Source organism: Mastigoproctus giganteus, chromosome 3 (assembly GCF_048544385.1).
Source record: "Mastigoproctus giganteus isolate SK-2022 chromosome 3, ASM4854438v1, whole genome shotgun sequence".
NCBI classification, from domain to species: Eukaryota; Metazoa; Arthropoda; class Arachnida; order Uropygi; family Thelyphonidae; genus Mastigoproctus; species Mastigoproctus giganteus.
In genome coordinates, this window is record NC_143577.1 from 93,508,932 (window position 1) to 93,528,523 (window position 19,592).

General features: G+C 39.8%; 1 protein-coding gene across 1 annotated transcript in view; it reads right to left on the minus strand.

Moving 5' to 3' along the window:
• Window positions 1-19,592, minus strand: part of LOC150088157 (protein bicaudal C homolog 1-like) — a 392,222-nt gene that overhangs the window by 82,057 nt on the left and 290,573 nt on the right. Inside the window, exon 15 of the mRNA XM_090370592.1 lies at window positions 7,012-7,163. Within this exon, the coding sequence (XP_090226718.1) occupies window positions 7,012-7,163 (152 nt within the window). The remainder of the gene's footprint in view (window positions 1-7,011; window positions 7,164-19,592) is intronic.

A 19,592-nucleotide genomic window follows, 5' to 3' on the forward strand; every position in this document is an offset into this window, starting at 1 on the left:
AGTCAATGAAAGAAGGTCATTAATATACAAGAGGAAAACAGTGGGGGAAAGAACTGAACATTGGGGGGGGGACACCAGCATTAGTGGAGAAGTTAGAAGACAGAGAGCCATCTACCATCACCCTCAGTGAGCGATGATACCAATTATCAAAAACAGTTGGCATAATATGGAAGCTTGCCAAACATGATCAAAAGCCTTTGGGATGTCAAGAGCAACTGCTTGTGTTTCACCGAACTTTTCCATTGAATTAGTCCATAAATGGGTAACATAAGCCAGAATATCACAAGTGGATCAACACTGACGGAATCCATACTGGCGATTGTTGATCAGACGGAAGGTTCCTAGGTAGTTTATTAGTTGGCGATTAATTGATTTCTCCATTACCCTAGAAAGAGTAGAAGTAATTGCAATGGGACGATAATTGGATGGAAGGGTTTTGTCACCCTTTTTAGGAACTGGCTGGATATGAGCAAATTTCCAAGCAGAAGGAAAAACACCTTTGGAATAAGAAAGTGAAAAAGGGCAGCAAAGAACAGGAGTAAGTTCAGGAGCACACATTTTGACAACAAGTGGAGAAATACCATCGGGACCTGGAATTTCTTAACATCAAGATTCGTCAAAATCCTTCTGACATCCTTTTGACGGAAGACCACGGGCGGCACTGAATGGAGCGTGTTGGGAATTGTGGGAGGTGTTTTACCAAGATCATTAATACATGAGTTGGAAGAAAAATGGGATGCTAGCAGGTCAGCTTTATCCTTGGCTGAAGTGACAACAGAACTATCTGGTGTGGACAGAGGTGAGAGCAGAGATGGGCAAAAGTTGCAGCCAATAGCTTTGGCAAGAGACCAGAATGGTAATGTTGGGAAATAATGTTGCTGCACCAACATAACTGTCAGTTTTAGATCCACTTGAGTAGATTGGTGTGCAATGTGCATGCTGGTTTCTCACTTCAGTGTGAATTTGCAGTATGTTCTGTTGAGATAAGATGTGTTTTCCCTATGTTTTAAATGAAAGATTGCACAGTGATATATGATATGTCCAAGGTGGAACTGTACAAGAGGCAGAAGGCTGTATCATACCAAGTTCAAGTTGCGAGTCAGTGAGCAGAGAATGAAGCCATATTCCTGTTAATGAGTTTGTAGATGGGTAAGCTTTGTAAAGGTTTTCCCATTTGGGAGAGAAAAGTCCATTTCAAGTTGGGTGGTTTGGTTGCCCTTTGTGATTTGCTGCATAGTTTAACAGGGGCATTTGTCTGCATACATGCAAGGTGGTTTCATTTGCTTCAGCATATAAGCTCTGAACCAGCAGTACGCCCCTAGAGCAAGATGAAAAGAACTAGTGTACGGGATCATGCCCACATAAAGCACTCTGTCTAGCAGAGCTGTAGTCTAGAGGGGTGGCTATATTAATGCACTGTACAAATGCAGTAGTGTGTAATGTTTGGATTCCCATGTTGTGTGACATAATACTCTTAAGATGTTTAGTTTTTAAGACAAGTAATCTGAGTTTTTTTGTATGTTCAAAGAAGGTAAGTTTTTGATCAAAAAACCACACACAAGAAAGCGGACACTAGGATGATTTGATTTTATAGGGAAGTTCCAGTTTGGATGTAGGTTATGCTTCCTACAGAAGTGTATCCCAACAGTCTTTTGGAGGAGAGGTGAAAACCATTGTTTTGGGACCATTTAACAACTTTGTTGATGGCACCTTACAACTCTCTTTCTAGCATTCACATATTAGGGGAATGGCAGGAGATTTTATTATTATTAGCCATATGATGCAAGGAAGCCTGAGGGGCTTATGCTGCACTAGCAAAAAAAAAAAAAAAAAAAAAAAAAAAATCCTGAATTACCCAGAGAGAGTGAAAAAACAAGAGTTAGAAAGGAATCACCAAGAAAGAGAAGAATGATGATATCCAGCTGAGGACCCTGGGTGTGCCAAGCCCATACTCACATCTTGTGAGTATGGGCTTGGCACATACAAGATGTGGGCACCTGGGGGTTGATACTGAAATCATCGGCATACATGATAGTGACACTGGTAGGTCATGTATTATTAAATTCATTATGTTAAATAGGGTGGCACTTAGGGTTGATCCTTGTAGGATCCCTTCTTTCTGAATAAAATTTAAGATAACTGGCTGTCGATTCTAACGAAATGAGCGGTGATGTAGGAAGTTTCTGATAAACTGCAGCAGGTGTCCCGTAGTGTGGTCCTAGATTATATAGGTTTTGCATTGTACTATATCGCCAAGCTGTCAAAGGCTTTTTCTATGTCAAAGAGAACCACGACATGGTGTTCTTTTCATACAGAAGCATCATATATGTTTATTTCTATGTTTATAAACAATGATAGACAATGTCTATAAACAATGTTTATCGATGTATGTTTATTTCAGCTCTGTCAAGAGTAGATCTGCCTTCATGGAAACTGCATTGCATCACGTTAAGGAAGTTATTTTGAACTAGAAACCAAGTGAGGGGGACATTAATATATTTTTTTCAGGACCTTCTTATACAGCACGTGAGTGCAATAGGTTTGCAAACATAGCAGATTTGTAGGACCTTTTCCTGGTTTTGGAAATGCCAAATTATAAGCATGACGGCATTTGTCTGGGCAATTATTTTCTTTGAATATTCTGTCGTAGAGATCGTGATAATGTATTCATTCTGGTCCTGCTGCAATGAGTTTGGTGGTGGTTAGATCATTGTGAAATTCTGACATTGTGAAGGGGTGACATTGTATGCAGCATTATATGCTGATTCGAAGTTGATGAAATGTTTCTCAGCCTGTGACTCATGTACTTGCAAATTAGGTGGGTAAGTACTTGCAAAAATTATGTAATTATGTACTTGCAAATCATAGCTGAGATTTTTATGAACGATTTGCCAAAGTATTCGCAGTCTCTACTGGTTTTGTAATATCACGACTTTTAACAGTGAGTATTGAAGGGTTGATGCGTGGATATTTTGAATACATACATTGTATTTTGGCCCATATCATTTGCAATTTTGTAATTGTGGCACCTCCATGCTTCCCTTTTGCTGGTCCGCCTAATACATTTTGCTCAAACCTGTTTAAAGCAGATGACATTTGCAGTTGTTGGGAACTTTCTGAAGATGATCCATGTTCTGTTTTTTTTTTTTTTTTTTTAGTTGTGCTTCATTTGTTATTCAACCACAATTTTGAGTGTGCTGACATTTTTTGGAATCATTTAGTCCACTGCCTACAGTATTTGGTTAGATATACAATGTGTTTCAAAAGTGATGGTCAATAATTTAAAGGTAAATTGTACAGACTACAATATGCAAAAAAAGCCTAGCAAACATGGGTCCTTAAGTGAATTGTTTCCGAGATATTGCACATTTCTAGTTGGGATCCACCAATGACTTGTTTGTTTAGGTTTTGCTTATTCTCTCTGTTTCCCCTTTCTCAATGCTCTGAAACAATGCATACTAGTACTTGTCAAAGTATAGTCAACATGGAAAGTGGTTACAGCAACGAAGAGTATGTGGACATGCACTTCATGTATGGTAAAGCCAACGGCATTGCACTCGAGGCTGCACGTTTGCACCAAGAAGCATTTCTTCAGGGTACATCAACACCTTAGAGAACATGGGTGCTTCACACATGGAATATGAGCAGGTAGGCCCAGAAGCATAACACCTGATGTTGAGGAAAGGGTGTTAGAAAGAATAGAACAAAATCCAGGAAATTCGAGAAGGAGGGTTGCTTTGCAAGAGCATGTACTGAGTCATAGCAGTGTGTGGTGAATTTTATATCGCCAATTCCTGTACCCCTACCATATCCAGCATGTACAAGGTCTCAAGCAATGCAGACCTTGTACATGGGAGATATGGTAGGACGCCAATGACTATGGGAGAACTCTCCCAGAGTTCTCCCATAGTCATTGGCGGATCTTAACAGAAAATGATACATTATCTTGAAAATGGTTCATTTGCAGCCCGATGTTCACTGGGACTTTTTTGCTTATTTTAGTTTGTACTTTTCACCTTTAAATTATTGACCATCATTTTTGAAACACCCTGCATATTCTGTAGCCAAGTTCATGGATGTTTGTTGGACCTGCTTTTCTCCCAGTATTGCTAGCTGCTTGTACACATCCCATTTTGCTTTGAAAAAGTACCATTTGGCAGTTTCATTATAAAAATGGGGAATGCTTGTATCAATCTGGAATATCACTGGATAATGTTCACCTTCAAAGTATTGGCCATCAATGTATTGATGGTCATTGATAAATTGACCATCACTGGATAATGGTCACTAACCAGTGGGTTGCTATGAATAGTTCATTCAAATAGAGGATGAACATAACTGCTGAGAAGAGAGAGACATAAATAACTAAAGTAGATCCTGTAGGTAAATAACTATAAGTCTGCGCTTCATTATTGAGCATAATCAAATTGTGCTGGTCAAGCTTTTTCAATAATTTGTCCTTGTTTTGTTTTTCCCATAATGGATGGTGATTGTTGAAGTCTCCTAGAATGAAGTAGGATTGAGGAAGTTTAAAACTAATTTTTCTAGGTCGGCATAGCTTATATATTCTGATTAGGGGGCAAGTATAGCAAGATTATAGTCAAAGTTAATGCTGACTCATACTGCTACTGCCTCATGGTTTATTTTCAGTGGGATTGGTTTGGAGGGTATCTGAGTGTTAATTATCAATGCTACACCTCCACATGCCAAACTGTTCGAGTTGTGTGCAACATGATCTTGCCAATGAATTATGTATTTCCAGAAGGGAAACAGTTATATGTAGGGCTAGATTGGTTTCTTGTAGGAGAAAGCGATAGGGTCATATTGTGAGAGGAGGTCTTAGATGTCAAATTACTATGATATCCTCTACAGTTCCACTGCAGAAATGCAGTGGAACTGTAGAGGATATCATAGTAATAGGCTTGAAGTTTAGTAGAACCCTCAAATTATTTTTGAGGGGCTGAAGATTTGTTTTGTTTAAATTTACCCTTTCCCTTCTTTGGAGAGGATGGTTTTCCATGTCCATCTACTTGTCAGTGAATAGTCCTAGTACCAGCTCATCTTGGTGTGAGCTATCTTCTAAGTCCATGCAATCTGTTTGGTTTGCACCAGAAGTAGGTACTGTAGTGTTCTGCTGTGGAGTGGCATCTGGTTGTATACTAACTGGCATATTTATAGCTTTATTTTGTTTGCTTGTTGTTTGGTTTATTGGTACAATGGCAATACTGACCTTGCCCACTCAGATAGCAATTTGCTTGGTGGTATGGTTACCACTGTTTGGGTTGCAATTGATATTTGTCTTTCGGTTGCTCGAGCACAGGTTTATTTATTAGTATGCAGAGCTGGTAAGGATTTTTTAGCCTCTCGGCAGGTGACATTGTGTGTTAATTTTCATATTGCTGTATCTTTTTTTCAAGTTTATACAGGGGTGAACTGTTTGGAAAACACCGGATGTTCTTCTCTGCAGTTATGAGAACTTGGTGTTGTAGCCTTGCAATCAGTATTAGTGTGTGCAGAGGATCCAAATGTGGTACAGGCAACTGCTCCTCTGCAGACTGAGTGCCCAAACTTCTGGCACTTTAGCAGCATTCTGGGTTTGGAATGTAAGTTTTAACAAGGCAGTAAAAGATAACCTGCTTTGATCACTGTTGGTGCCACCTTTGTGACAAAGCAGTAGTGGGTTAGTAATAAAAAGAAGAAACTAAGAGAAGAAAGAAATAAGGAAGGCTACCTTTTCTCCTGAGCTAGTAAAGTACTTTCTTTACTAAAGATTATTTAATTGAGTGCTAGTGTAATGCTGAAAACAAGGAAACGATTTTATTTTTTCAAGAGAGTGCAAATTTACTGGCAAAGAGACACTTGATCACAAAACTGCTTGCCACCTGGGGCATCAGGAGTTTGGGCTTTTTTAAGATTGATGTTAGAAAAAAATGGTGAGTTAAAAGTAAGGTTTAGATAAGATGTAAGTGTAATGTTACCATTAAGCTTAGTTGAGATTCTTTCAACCTCAACCTCCACCCCCCTTATGATCTTTGAGTTCACTTAAAATTCTATCTTCTGGAACGACAAAGAGATTCCACCTTTCTGAATCTACTCTTTTTAATGTATTAAGCATATACAGGATTACCATATGTAGTAGTATCCACCAAAAACAAAACTTTCATATTGAGTAGCCACTTTTTATGGTGAAACTAAATTGTCTGAATGAGTTCATTCATTGATCTGTTGTAATAGTAAATCACTTCCTTATTAATTTTTCAAAGTAAGCATTTGCTACATTCTACAATAATATAGATTTGTATCCTAAAGTGAGATTTTTGTTGGGAAGTGTGGTATTATTTACTGGAGAGGCATAGGGTACCCAGGAAGCTTTTTGCTGGCTCTCCTGATGTGCCTGGCTATTACTTAAGCTCATTTAAGAAGACTCGGGGGGAAGTGGGGGATGATGTTCCCCCAATTTTTTAGCAACCATACCACACCACCATTTCCCCCCATTACAGAACTGTAGTTTTTCACCACTGGCCACACATAATTTATACTGCGTAATGTTAAATTACTCAAAATAACAAAAGATAGCAAATGAAACAACTACAGCATAATTTCCCTAAAACTGTTAAGAGAAAAAAAAAACCCGGTAGATAGCTACTAGCAACAATAACTTTGTAAAGCCTTCTCCCTCTCATTATGGCACTCTAGTTTTGCCACTGGTTACATATGCTTTATACTTATAGAATTAAGCAGAAAGACAGATTGCTATTAGCAACAATAATTTGGCAAAAACATTTCTCAGAGCCACAAAATGGATAAAGACGCCATAATTTCCAATATATTATTTACTTAAAAGAAATGAAATAATAACATATTATTATCCGCTATTAAAAAAAAAAAAAAAAAAATCTAGTTTTTCAACCTAATTATCAAACTTCTTATAATGTCAAAAAAAATGCTTGAATACACTTAAGATGCAAAATAAAATGGAGGATCTAAAATATTTTATATTGTTTTACCTACCTCTTTATGATTATCAAAACAAGCACGATGAAGAAATCCATTCTGATAAAGCCTCTGTTTGATGACTGATTCTGGCATTGATTTTGAAAATCCAAGTCCAGACCATAAACTAGTAGGTGTTCTTGCCTCAGCTCCAATTGGTTTTTGCATTGCTATTATAGAGGACAGGAAATACCACAAAAAAAAAAGTAATTAAAAATATTGAAATGTACCATCATAAATATTGAATTACTGAGATTGAGTAGAGAATATTTATGTTGTTTGATTTGATTTGATTTTGATTTTTGTGGTGCAAAAACAGCAAGGTTATAGTGCGCCATGGAAAGAATAAAATTCAAAAAAGATTAGATTTGTTAGTTTTAAAAAAGGTTACTTTGTCTAAAGTTGCATGTATATATATATATATATACACACACACACACACATATATATATATATATATATATATACATACACACACACAGACATGTCAATACATAAAAGCAAATTGTATATTTCATATGAGTGTATACATATTGATCGATTTTAAAAATTTAAAAACTGCTGACACATTGTCGTTGTCATTTAAAATCTGACTGAGTGTATATGGCTCAGTCAGATGGGTAAAAGCGCTAAAACGAGCATTTATAAAACTGGTACAATCGCATAAAATGTGTTGGACGGATAAAACGGTGTCGTATTTATGTTGTTATTGGTATTGAGTTTAATGACACAAGGGATACTAAGGCCAATTGTGTCTGTTCCTCATTTATTTGCAAGAAGAAGCATATTTTTGGGAGATGTTAAATTATATGCTTCTGTACAAGGCAATATGTTTTAGATACAATAAAGGTTCTTCAATATTTGCTTGTTGATGAAGTGTTCTTGAAGAAATCATCAAGCTTCAGATGCCTTACATCTTGGTGCTGCTTCCTTATTACTCTAGATCAAACTTAAGAAATGAGATAAATCAGGTGATATATTCAATGTGGAGAGTGATATAATCAACCAGAAAATAGGACGTAAGTTGCGGCTGATAGGATGGCCACTGAGGTGGGTTTTCTCCCAATAATAGGCAAGAGATGAGTGTGTCCATTCTGAGTCTTGCCAGTACTACTTCATCTGTTTCATCAGAAGCCAGAGAGCCAAAGCTTTGGATCTTCTTTTATCCGGTAAAGTTTATTGTTGGTGTTACTTTTCCAGATATGTGCCCATTTATTGTAGCATGCTTTGCATATTACTATTATTATTATTAGCTATATGGTGCAAGGAAGCCTGAGGCTTATGCTGCACCAGCCAAAAAAAAAAAAAAAAATTCCCAAGTTACCCTAAGAGAGAGAGAGAGAGAGAGAGAGAGAGAGAGAGAGAGAGAGAGAGAGAGAGAGAGAGAGAGAGAGAGAGGGAGAGATAGAGAGAGAGAGAAAGAGAGAGAGAGAGAGAGAGACAAGGGAATCACCAAGAAAGAGAAGAAGGATGATATCCAGCTCAGGACCCTGGGTGTGCCAAGCCCATACTCACCAGATGTGAGCCCGTGGGACTAATGACAGACTTGTACGTGACTGCATGTACGTGACTGCATCATTGAGAGGCTCCTGACTGACTGCAGAGATGTCAAAAATTGCCAGGTGTTGAAAGGCACTCCAGACAGCATGATCAAACTTCTACCGTGGTAACCTAAAAGGCAGACATGGTCTCCCAGTGTGTAAGCAGGTTATAACAGGGAAGTGATCACTTCCATATGGGTTCTTCTCCACTTCCCAAGTGAGTAAAGGGAGAAGAGAAGGGGAGCAGATAGATAAATCAATGGCAGAAAACGTACAGCGTGGAAAACGTACAGGAAAATGTGGCAGAAAACTTACCGTGTGGAAGGCATGTGGAAGAAGTGTTTGTTCCAATATTTAGAAGGGAGAGATCATTGTCATTTAGCATACGCTCTATGACTCGTCCCCTTCCATTGATGCTAGCACTACCCCACAGGGTATTATGTCCATTGAAATCCACGAGAAGTAAGAAAGGGGAAGGCAAATGCATTACAAGATCATCAAGGTCTTACTGGGAGATGTCAGTCCCAGGTGGCAAATAAATAGAGCACACAGTTAATAAAAATCCCACTGTAAGGCGAATTGCAACAGCCTCTATGCTGGTTGTAATCAGCAAGGGCTGAATAGGGGTCTGGATCACAAGGGTAGCGATTCCTCCATGAGCAGGACCATCTGTAATTCTATCCAGACGAAAAATTGAGATGTTAGGCAAGGTGGGATCATCATTTGCCTTTAGGTAAGTCTCCTGCAAGCAAAAGCAAACTGGCTCGTGCTTTTGCAAGAGGGTCTTGATGTCATCAGTATTTTGCCGGAATCCACGAGAATTCCACTGTAGGAATTTAGCCATTATTTTGGCTTGGTGGGTCCATCAGGCGATTTCCGAGGTGCTAAGGGCTTACTTTTGTCAGTCTTGGATTTATCTTTATTGGGGAAGAATGGATGCTGTCCCGTGTCCATTTCTTCCTCCATAAAGAGTTCCAAGACTGATTCATCCAGTACCTCCTTGTACTCTACATCCATTGTTTCTGTTATTACTGGTGGCTCTTTACCACTTAGTTTTAGTAGTGGTGGAGCACTAGGAGGTACGGATATAGGAGCGGCAGCTGACTGTTTTTTTGGTGGGCTTTTGTGAACTCAATAAATAGCGTGCAATCGGAGTGAATGACTCTCTTGGTGGTACAGTCATCTCAGTTTGGTTACCGATAGTGCACTTAGCAGAAACCTTCTGGGCATATGAAGGCTTCCCACTATTTATTGGTTGTATGCGTTTTCTAGTAGGAGATATTCAGCTCTGTTTTTAGATCTCTTTTCATCCTTCCACTGCTGGCATGCTCTGGAGTAGGCAAGGTGCTCCCTTTGGCAATTTATACAGCTTGGTTTGGAAGCTGAATATTCCTTGCTCTCGTGATCTTTCACACCACATCGAGCACAGGCAGGGTTACCACGACAAGCTGTTTGTGAGTGGCCGTATTTTTGGCATTTAAAACACCTCAGTGGGTTTGGAATATAAATCCTCACTGGGAAGTTCAAGTATCCTGCTTTGATGGAACTTGGAGGCCGTGGGGTGTTAAATGTTAGGATGAGAACTCGAGTAGGGACGAGATTCCCATCCTTCTGCATTGATATTCTTTTGGCAGCCGTCACACTTTGTTCTTTCAATTCAGAGCAGATCTTTTCTTTAGAGAAATGAAGAAGGTCCCACTCTGAAATGACACCTCGTGAAGAGTTCAAAGTTTTGTGGGTGGTTACGCTGATAGGTATTCCCTCTATTGATGTGGCTTTCAGGATTTTTTCCACCTGTTCCATAGTTGTAGCTACGATCAAAAGGTCGCCAGAACGCAGTCATTTTACAGATTTGGGTGATCCTGCCAACCCTTCTAATCCTTTCTGGATAAAGAAGGGTGACATCTTTCCAATTGACCGCTCTCCGGTCGAATGGAGAATGAGGAAAAGCGGTGTTACAGATTGTGTTTTATCTTCAGTTCTGGCTCTTTTTACAGGTGTTGTCTGTGTTATCATCTCGATCAGGTAGGGGCCTTGTTAAGGCCCTAGAAGTAGAATTTAAATTACTCATATGAGTAAGATAAAAATTTCAGAAGCCCTAAGTACCTCACCTACCACGGAGGGGACGTCGACTCGTGAACTAGCAGGTTCTGCGTACACGAATGGGATGCCAAGTTCGCTCAGGGGCACCATACCCATGTTTCCAATAAGCCTTGATCCCATCCCAGGACCAAAGGGAGAGAGACTTATTGGAACGCAGTTGACCCTAGCAGTAAGAACCACCCGCTGATTGATCCAGTCGGGCTGGTCCGGGACCACCCGTCTTGTCGAAGCAGGAGCCAAAGTCGTGTATTAAGGCTGGACCCCTCAACCACCAGGATCCCCTTTTCCGAATTCCACGGATTGTGGCGCACGGCTGCACACGCCGGATTCCAATGATGTAACCCTGAAACCAAGGTATGGGCGTTAGATCCCAGTGATGCTAATCTGGAAAACCAGCAGCATCAGTGGGAGGTCCACACGTCGAGGGGAGTCAACTGCAGAAGTGGATCCTGTAGGTAGATATGTAGGAGATCCAGAGTTTAGTAAATGAAGATCATTATTATTCATAAATTCATCAATCAATTTGCCTCTTCTGTCCATTGTAGCGGACCCCCACAATGGATGGTACCCATTGAAGTCACCAAAAAGACAAATTGGAGTTGGGAGTTGCATAATAAGGTTTTCGAGTTTTGAATAGAGAAGAGGTAGTGATGGTGGTATATAAACGGAAACAAGGGTAACTGATGTACCAACTGCAATACGAGCAGCCACAGCTTCTAGATTGGTTCATAACTGGATCTAATATGACATCCAAGCCGATGTCACTAATGTGACATAGGCTTGGACATCACATTAGAATTAACTAGAATGGCTACTCCACCACGTGCAGGAGACAGAGTTCTTATCTATATGATGAGAGCCTTGTCGATCAATTCGGCCCTGGAGGGATTGTGCAAGGCTCAAGGGGTAGAATTTTTTTCAGCCTGGACTGTACTTGTTAACAGGAGAGATTGCTTCTACAGGGATGGGATACACTTAAATAGAAAGGGTGCAAGAATTTTTGCTGATGCTGTCGAGGCAGAGTTAGGTGGGTCGGAAAACTGCTAGTTGGGGGGGATACAAGGACTAATAGATTAACAGTAGCCACTGGCAGAGGTGGAACTGATTCTTGCACTGCTTCTATTGAAATGAGCAGAACCCTGAAAAACAAGATGCAGGATATTTCAGAGACTGCTGGGAGTCATTGCGGTACAAGTAAACACATGGGTTGTGTTAGGGTAGCCAAGAATAGAAACAGGTGCATGTATACCTGCGTGTACACCAATGCTAGGAGTTTGGTAAATAAATCTGATGAATTTGAGGTATTGCTCAAAACATCAAAGGCAGATATTGTTGGGATATCAGAGACATGGTGTCACACAGATATAAGGAATGCGGAACTGGAATTTGGGAAATACAATGTGTATAGAAAGGATAGACAGGGGAGGAGGGGTTATGCTATTAGTTAAGAAACACCAAGTCCAAGGAAGTAAAGCCAGTCGACATCGATGGACAGGGCAGTGTCGAGTCAGTTTGGTCTGACATAAGCATAGGGAGATCAAAATTGAGAGTAGGAGTGTGCTATAGGCCTAATGACTCTGATGAGTATAATAAGATATTGTACAGGGAAATAGAGTGGGACAGTAAATCAGAGAGTCTTATAATGGGGGATTTTAATTTCCCAGATACTGACTGGAATTTGTGGGTTGGTCACTCGCACACTAGCAAGGCTTTTGTGGATTTATTGGATGATTGTTTTCTACATCAGCATGTTCGTGAGGCAACAAGAGGGAGCAATACTCTTGATCTGATTATCAGTAGTGATTCTTCATGCATTAAGAATCTGCAGATAAATGAACCACTAGGTGGCAGTGATCACAGTGTGTTGAAGTGGGATTTACTCATGGAGGTAACTACCATCAGAGGTAAAGGGAAGGGTTTTTGTTTTCGTAAAGGCAACTATGATGGTCTGAGACAGTATTTAAATTCTATACAGTGGGACCAACTGATGATGTTACCAACAGCAAACTCAAAATGGGAAGCATTCAAGGAACTAATCTTGGAGGCTACCAGGTTTTACATACCAACTAAGAAATATTGTTCAAGGTTTAGGCCTAAATGGTTGTCTGATGAACTAATGAGACATGTGGCAGAGAAGAAAAATGCATGGGATACATACAAATTAATGGGTGACATGGAAGCCTATGATAGATATAAGTTGGTCTTTAACCAAGTCACAGAGGAGATTAGGCAGGCAAAGGCAGACTACAAAAAATCCTTGGCAAAGGATGCAAAGAAAAACAGAAAAGAGTTCTTTACCTATTTAAACTCAAGAAGGAAAGGGATGAATCAGATTGGTCCACTGGATATTGATGGTTCAACAGTTGAGGATCCTGCTCAGGTGGCTAACAATCTAAACGAGTATTTTGCATCTACATTCACGCATGAGGAGTTATACAGGAAGGAGAATGATGTAGGTAAAGTAAACATTGGCAGTGAGCTGGATGATTTTGTAATAACTGAGAGGAAAGTGGAGGAGAGATTGTTGAGGATAAACATAAAAAAGGCACCTAGGGTGGATGGGATCTATCCAGTTATATTAAAGGAGGCAGCAAAGGAAGTAAGCAAACCCCTAGCCATAATTATGAGAGCTTCTTTGGACTCAGGGGAGGTACCCATAGACTGGAGATGTGCAAATGTAACCCCAATTCACAAAGGAGGATCAAAGGCTGACACAAGTAATTATAGACCTGTTAGTTTAACTTCTGTTCCAGGTAAATTAATGGAGGCACTGGTTAAAGAAGCACTGCAGGATCATCTAGACAAGAATTCAGTTATACCTCAGACGCAGCATGGTTTTGTTAAGAGCAGGTCTTGCCTGACCAATTTGATTGGATACTATGATGTAGTCACAAAAGAACTGGATGCAGGGAATAACTTTGATATTATATATTTGGATCTTAGAAAGGCTTTTGATACTGTTGCACATGGAAGACTGCTGCACAAATTGGAGCAGTGTGGCATTGGAGACAAATTGCTGCTATGGATAAGGGGATGGTTGAGCGGCAGAAGACAGAGAGTGGTAATCAATGGACACTGCTCAACGTGGACTAATGTTATTAGTGGAGTTCCTCAGGGTTCAGTGTTGGGTCCGTTGTTGTTTTCTGTGTTTATGAATGATATTGATGATGGGATATCAAGTTTAATGTCCAAGTTTGCAGATGATACAAAGGTTGGCAGGGTTGTTAAGGACACCACTGACGCTATGCTGCTGCAACAGGATCTGGAAAGGTTGAACAGATGGGCTGAGAGGTGGAAAATGAAGTTTAACATTGACAAATGTAAAGTACTACATATGGGAAACAGTAACCCCAGAGCAACGTATCAACTCTGCGGTACTACACTGACAGTGGTGGAGAATGAAAAGGACCTGGGGGTAATTGTGCAGGCAGATATGAAGTTCTCTGAGCAGTGCAGACGAGCTGCAAGAGTAGCTCATGGCGTCTTGTCAATGATATACAGGAATTTTTCTAGCAGGGATAAGGAGGTGATTATTCCCTTGTATAAGGCAATGGTTAGGCCACATCTTGAGTACTGTATACAGGTCTGGAGGCCTCATTTCAAGGATGTAGAGCTGCTGGAACGTGTACAGAGGAGGGCAACAAGATTAGTGAATGGAACAAAGGGTTGCTCTTACAAAGAAAGGCTTAAGTTTGCAAATTACAGAGTCTGGAGACTAGGCACCGGCGAGGTGATCTGATAGAGGTGTATAAGGCTTTGAACGGTTTGAGCATGGTCAATGCCAATGGGATTCTTCATCTTGCTCAGAATAATCAGCTCAGAGGGCATAAATTCAAATTGATGAAGGACGGATGTCGGATAGATGTGTGGAAATTTGCCTTTGGCCAGCGGGTGGTTGGTTGGTGGAACTGACTTCCATCACTTGTTGTTGAAGTTGATAGCCTAAACAAATTTAAGGCTCAACTGGACAGGTATTTCGAGCGAACGGAGGGGTGAAATGGGAGTGGGCTTCCACTGCACTTCAACGTGCAGTGGAAGCCCAAGGAATCTCCAAAGTTTTTTTTTTTTTTTTTGGCTGATGCTGAATAAGCTTGCTTTCTTGCATCATATGCCTCTACTAATGCTAATGCTAATGTGACGTCGGCTTGGACGTCACATTAGAATTAACTAGAATGGCTACTCCACCACGTGCAGGAGACCGAGTTCCTATCTCATCTGTACATCATATAATTGGAGAATTTTGGGGAAACTTGGGATGACAAGAATGTTTCCCGTAGGAATACACGTATGGGTTTGAATTGAGCTAGTAATTCCTTAAGTCATCAGAATGTCTGCTTAGTACTCTGCAGTTCCAGTGTATGACGTTATGCATTATTTAGGTTTGGCAGAGGATGATTCATCTGACTGTTTATTGTTTGGGCCTTCCCCCCCATTTTTTTGGGGGGTGAAGACGGGGCATCCAGTATCCACAGTCATTCGCACGAAGTTCTAGTATGGGTTCCTCGTAAGTTGAGTGTACATCTACTTCCATATTATTTTTTGGCGATTTGGTTTTCTTGCCATCTTTAGTTCTTTCTAATTTTTCGCTGTCATGTGATACCATTCAAGTATCAGTTGTGATACTAATTGGAGTGTTAGTTGTTTCAATGGTTTTAGTCTTAGGAGTATCTTTTCTGGAGGCTGATAAAGTCGCCATAACCTAGTTTGCCACAGAGGTGTTTGGTGGTATTGGCACATTTGTTTGAGCTGCAGTTGAAACATAGCTTTGGGTGTGAGACACATAGGACTGGGCATGGTTAACATAATTTGTCTGGTGCTTCAGGATATGTTACTTTATGTTCTATTTTGTATCTTTAAATTTTCTTTCCAATTTTCCACGTATCACATGATTTTGAAAAAAGAAGGGTGACTTCCTTTGCAGTTGGGACACACGGGAGTTGAGGCTGAGCAATCTGCTTGTGTATGATCCTAAGAGCCACACATAGGGCAGATGGCATCACCTCTCCATGCCTGCTGAGAGTGGCCATATTTTTGGCATTTAAAAAGGTGAAGAAGATTCAACAGTTTAAATGTGTAGCTTTTACAGAGGATGGCAAATCAAGAGTGCTGAAGGTTAAAATGATGGATCAAGTTGGGGCCAGATTTCCATCTATTTTAATCATTATGCGCTTCACACTGACTACCTTCTGATTATTAAGTTCTTGGGACTAATTCCTCCTCAGATACTGCAAGTAGGTCCCACTCATTAATAAAGCTTTCGATGAATTTAAGGTACTGTGGGGATTAACAGATACTGGCAGCTCACCAAATGTAGTTGTCGTTAATAGCCACTCAGAACGTTTGGAGGTGGCTGTTTCAACAAGGATGTCTCCGAATTCAAGTCTCTTCATTTTTGGTGATCCCGCAATTGATTCCAAGTATATTTGTATCATAAATGGTGATAACTTTCCCACAGGCTGAGTAGACAGAGAGTGTATCACCAGAAAATTAGGTAGGGTAGGAGAAAATGTTCTTCTCTTTGAAGTTTTTTGGGTTGATTCAACTCATTATTATTGGATGTTACTGGCCTTGAGCCTGAAGGCTCTAGCTGTTGTTGTTGTGTTTTCCGGTGCAAGAGCAACTTAGGCCATACTGTGCCTCCCAAATCAATTGAATTTACATATAAGAAATGCTTGTGTAGCAGTTAGAAACCTACATACATTTGAATTTGTTTTAAATAGAAAAAGAATTCAGAGAGATTTGCTTCTTTACCTATGATGCTATTCAGAGACCGAGGTTGATGTACACCTGAAATGAAACTAAAAGGAGTTTGTCGGGCATTGTTGAACGAGCTACATTCAAGGAGTATATGTTTTACTGTAAGTGGTTGCAAGCAGTGTGCACACTGAGGAGGACCATTTCCTGTAAGCAGATACAGATGTTTGAGGTGAATGTGACCTATTCAGATTCTGGCTAAGATTACTTCTTTTCTATTTTTACGAAGGCTAGAAGTCCCTAATTGTGGTGCAGGTTTAATCTGAAATAGCTTGTTATTTTCTGCATTTTCCACAGAAGTGTCCATTTGTACGTGCATGTTCTCAGTATATTTTCTATAATCAGGATATGGGACTAGATCATTTGTTGAGGCTATGTTGGAAACATGCTTTGCAGCAGCATCTGCACCTTCATTTTCTGGGACCCACTGTGGCGAGGGATCCAAGAGAAGATAACAGTTTGCTGATGCTCATGAAGTTGCATCAGCTTATGTCTTATGAGTTTTAATAAAGGATGGTACAGTGAGGAAGTACAAAGCTAAAATAGCACTTTGTGAATCAGTATATATTATGCTTTTATTTATTGACAGGAGTGAGATGTTCTACAGTGCAAGCTCAGCAGTATAACTGCTGCATTCAGCTGGAAGTGAAAATGAGACAGTTTAATTAGGGAAGACAGCAGCTGCACCTACTTGATTGTCAGACTTTGAACCATCAGTATAGATTTTTTGGTAAATTAGATTTTGGTAAATTGGAGGTACTTTTGGGTATGAGCAAAATGTAGTTTTTGGATGTTAATCTTTGCTATGGAACCATTACCCCATTGCTCAAAGTATTTATCAGAAGAAAATGTGAAGGTAGTCTATGGGGGATCTGGATCTTTTGATTCTCTGAGGATATTATCAAACTGAATGTTCCAACTTTCTGTTAAGATTCTGCTGCCTGATACCAGTAGGCAGAATTGCTCTGGGTTTATTTGCATAGTGGGTTTTCCACTGAGGATCATGAAGTAGTGGTCAAACAGGATGAGTAGGCAGGCTTTTAAATTTAGCTGAGTAGTTCATCAGCAACATCTTTTTTTTTTTTATGCTAAGTGGAGGTATGTGAACCTCAACATAAAGACTTTGAACTGGTGATGTTCTGCACGCACCTAGGACTATCCTAGAAAAGGGTGTTGTATGGACACAAGACAGGCCAAGGTGCTCTTCCTAGCTCAGTCCTAAACAGGTGCTACATAGTCTAGCCAAGATCTAATTAGGAACGTATATAAGTGGAGCAGTGTATAACGATCTACACCCCAAGATGTATTGAAGATGACTGAGTATATTCATTTTCTTAGCACAAGTGGTTCTTAGATATTTTAGGTTCCTGGAAGTTTTAACTTCTTATCAAAAATTAGCCCTAGGAGGCAAATACTATTCACAATTGGTAGAGGGTGATTGGCCAAGTGCAACTCAAGTTCAGGATGCATTCTGCACTTTGTGCAGAAATGTATGACTATAGATTTGAAGCTTGAGAGTCTGTATCCATTTTGTGCCATCCATAATTCAATGTTATTTATGGATATTTATAGATGCTTTTTGATACAGTTCATATTTTGGGAAGGGCAGTGTATGGTAAGGTCATCCGGATAGAGATATGAGTCAATGGTGTTTGGAATATGGTTTGTGATATTGTTTATTCATATTGAAAACAGAGTGGCACTAAGAACAGAGCCCTGTTGGATTCCTTCTTCTTGTATATATCTTTGAAATAAAACCTGTCGATACCTAACTTGGAAAGATCTGTTGAAGGAAGCTTTGAATAAAATATGGTAAATGCCCTCTCATTGTTTGTTTGTTATTTGGTTTTTAGGAGCATTAGCAACTAAGGCCATACTGCGCCGGGATATGCAGTGGTCATTCCCTGACCTTTCTGCATCCTCCGTATTTGGTGGTGACGGGCTCTAACCCCGGTCTAATCAAGAAGCGTGTGCTACGCACTGCTGCTCCTTCCCACCTGGCTACGGAGGCGCCTATGCCCTCTCATATGAATAGAATGGAGATCTCTTAGGATGCCGTATTGCCATGTGGTATCAAAAGCCTTCTTGAGGAGAAGGCTTTTGATATTTCATGATGAGATGTTGATTTCTGATGAATGCATTTCTTATGATTGATTCAGCTTTTGTCGTGAGGTCTATGGAAGATCTATTCTTTCAAAAACCAAACTGATTGTTACTGATTATGTTTCGGATTTCAAGAAATCAGGTGAGTCAGTGGTGAGCCATTTTTTTCCAAAGTCTTACTCAAGCAGCTGGTTAGAGAAATTGGCCTATAATTGTGAGGAATCAAATAATCTTTCTCAGGTTTCGGTATAGCTATTACATAAGAATGTTGCCAGCAAGCGGGGAATATATGTTCTGAGAATATCTGTTTGCAAACTTTTAGTAATGATGATAGCGATTTCTGTTTGAGATGTTGAAGCATTATATAGTAAATTCTGTCAGGGGCAGGAGCACTGTTTCTTGAGGTATATATAGATGCTTTCAGTTCAGATATTGTGAATGATAGGTTATATGGTAAATGACGTGTAGCTTTCAAGTTCAGTTTCCTTTTCTCAGTTTTGGTTCTAATTTTTTGGAAAGACAGTTGATATGCACTCGAGTAGCACAGAACACAGTTCCTAAGGCCTTGGCAATCTCCTTCCAATTACGGTTAATAATAGGAGAAGGTGATACATAATTTTTCCGGCTTAGCTTCTTTATTTTTTCCCAGATTATTTGGGTATCAATATCTTTGTTGATTGACAAATTTTACCCATGAATCTTTTTCAGCCTTTCACAGGTTGAAATGAGCTCTGGCTCTCAGTCTTGAAGTTAATAAGGTTGCCAGTGGTGGGATATTTGCGGAAGGTGTTCAATGTTGCTTTTTTTTCCCATTTCGCTTTGTTACAATCACGATTCCACAAGTGATTGATATGCTGATGGTTTTTTATTTGATGCTGTGTGATGCCAACTGTTGCAGCTGTTAGTATCTGCATTATGATATGATCGGTGGCAGTGTCAATAGCAGAAGACCCAGTAATATCCTCATCAAAAGATACATGATTGGTAAATTTTGTCCAGTTTGCTTTGGAAAATATCCATTTTGATTTTGTTTGTTTGGACTGGGTGGTTTGAATGCTACAAATCAGCGGAAAATGATTGCTGTTTAGAGGATTGTCT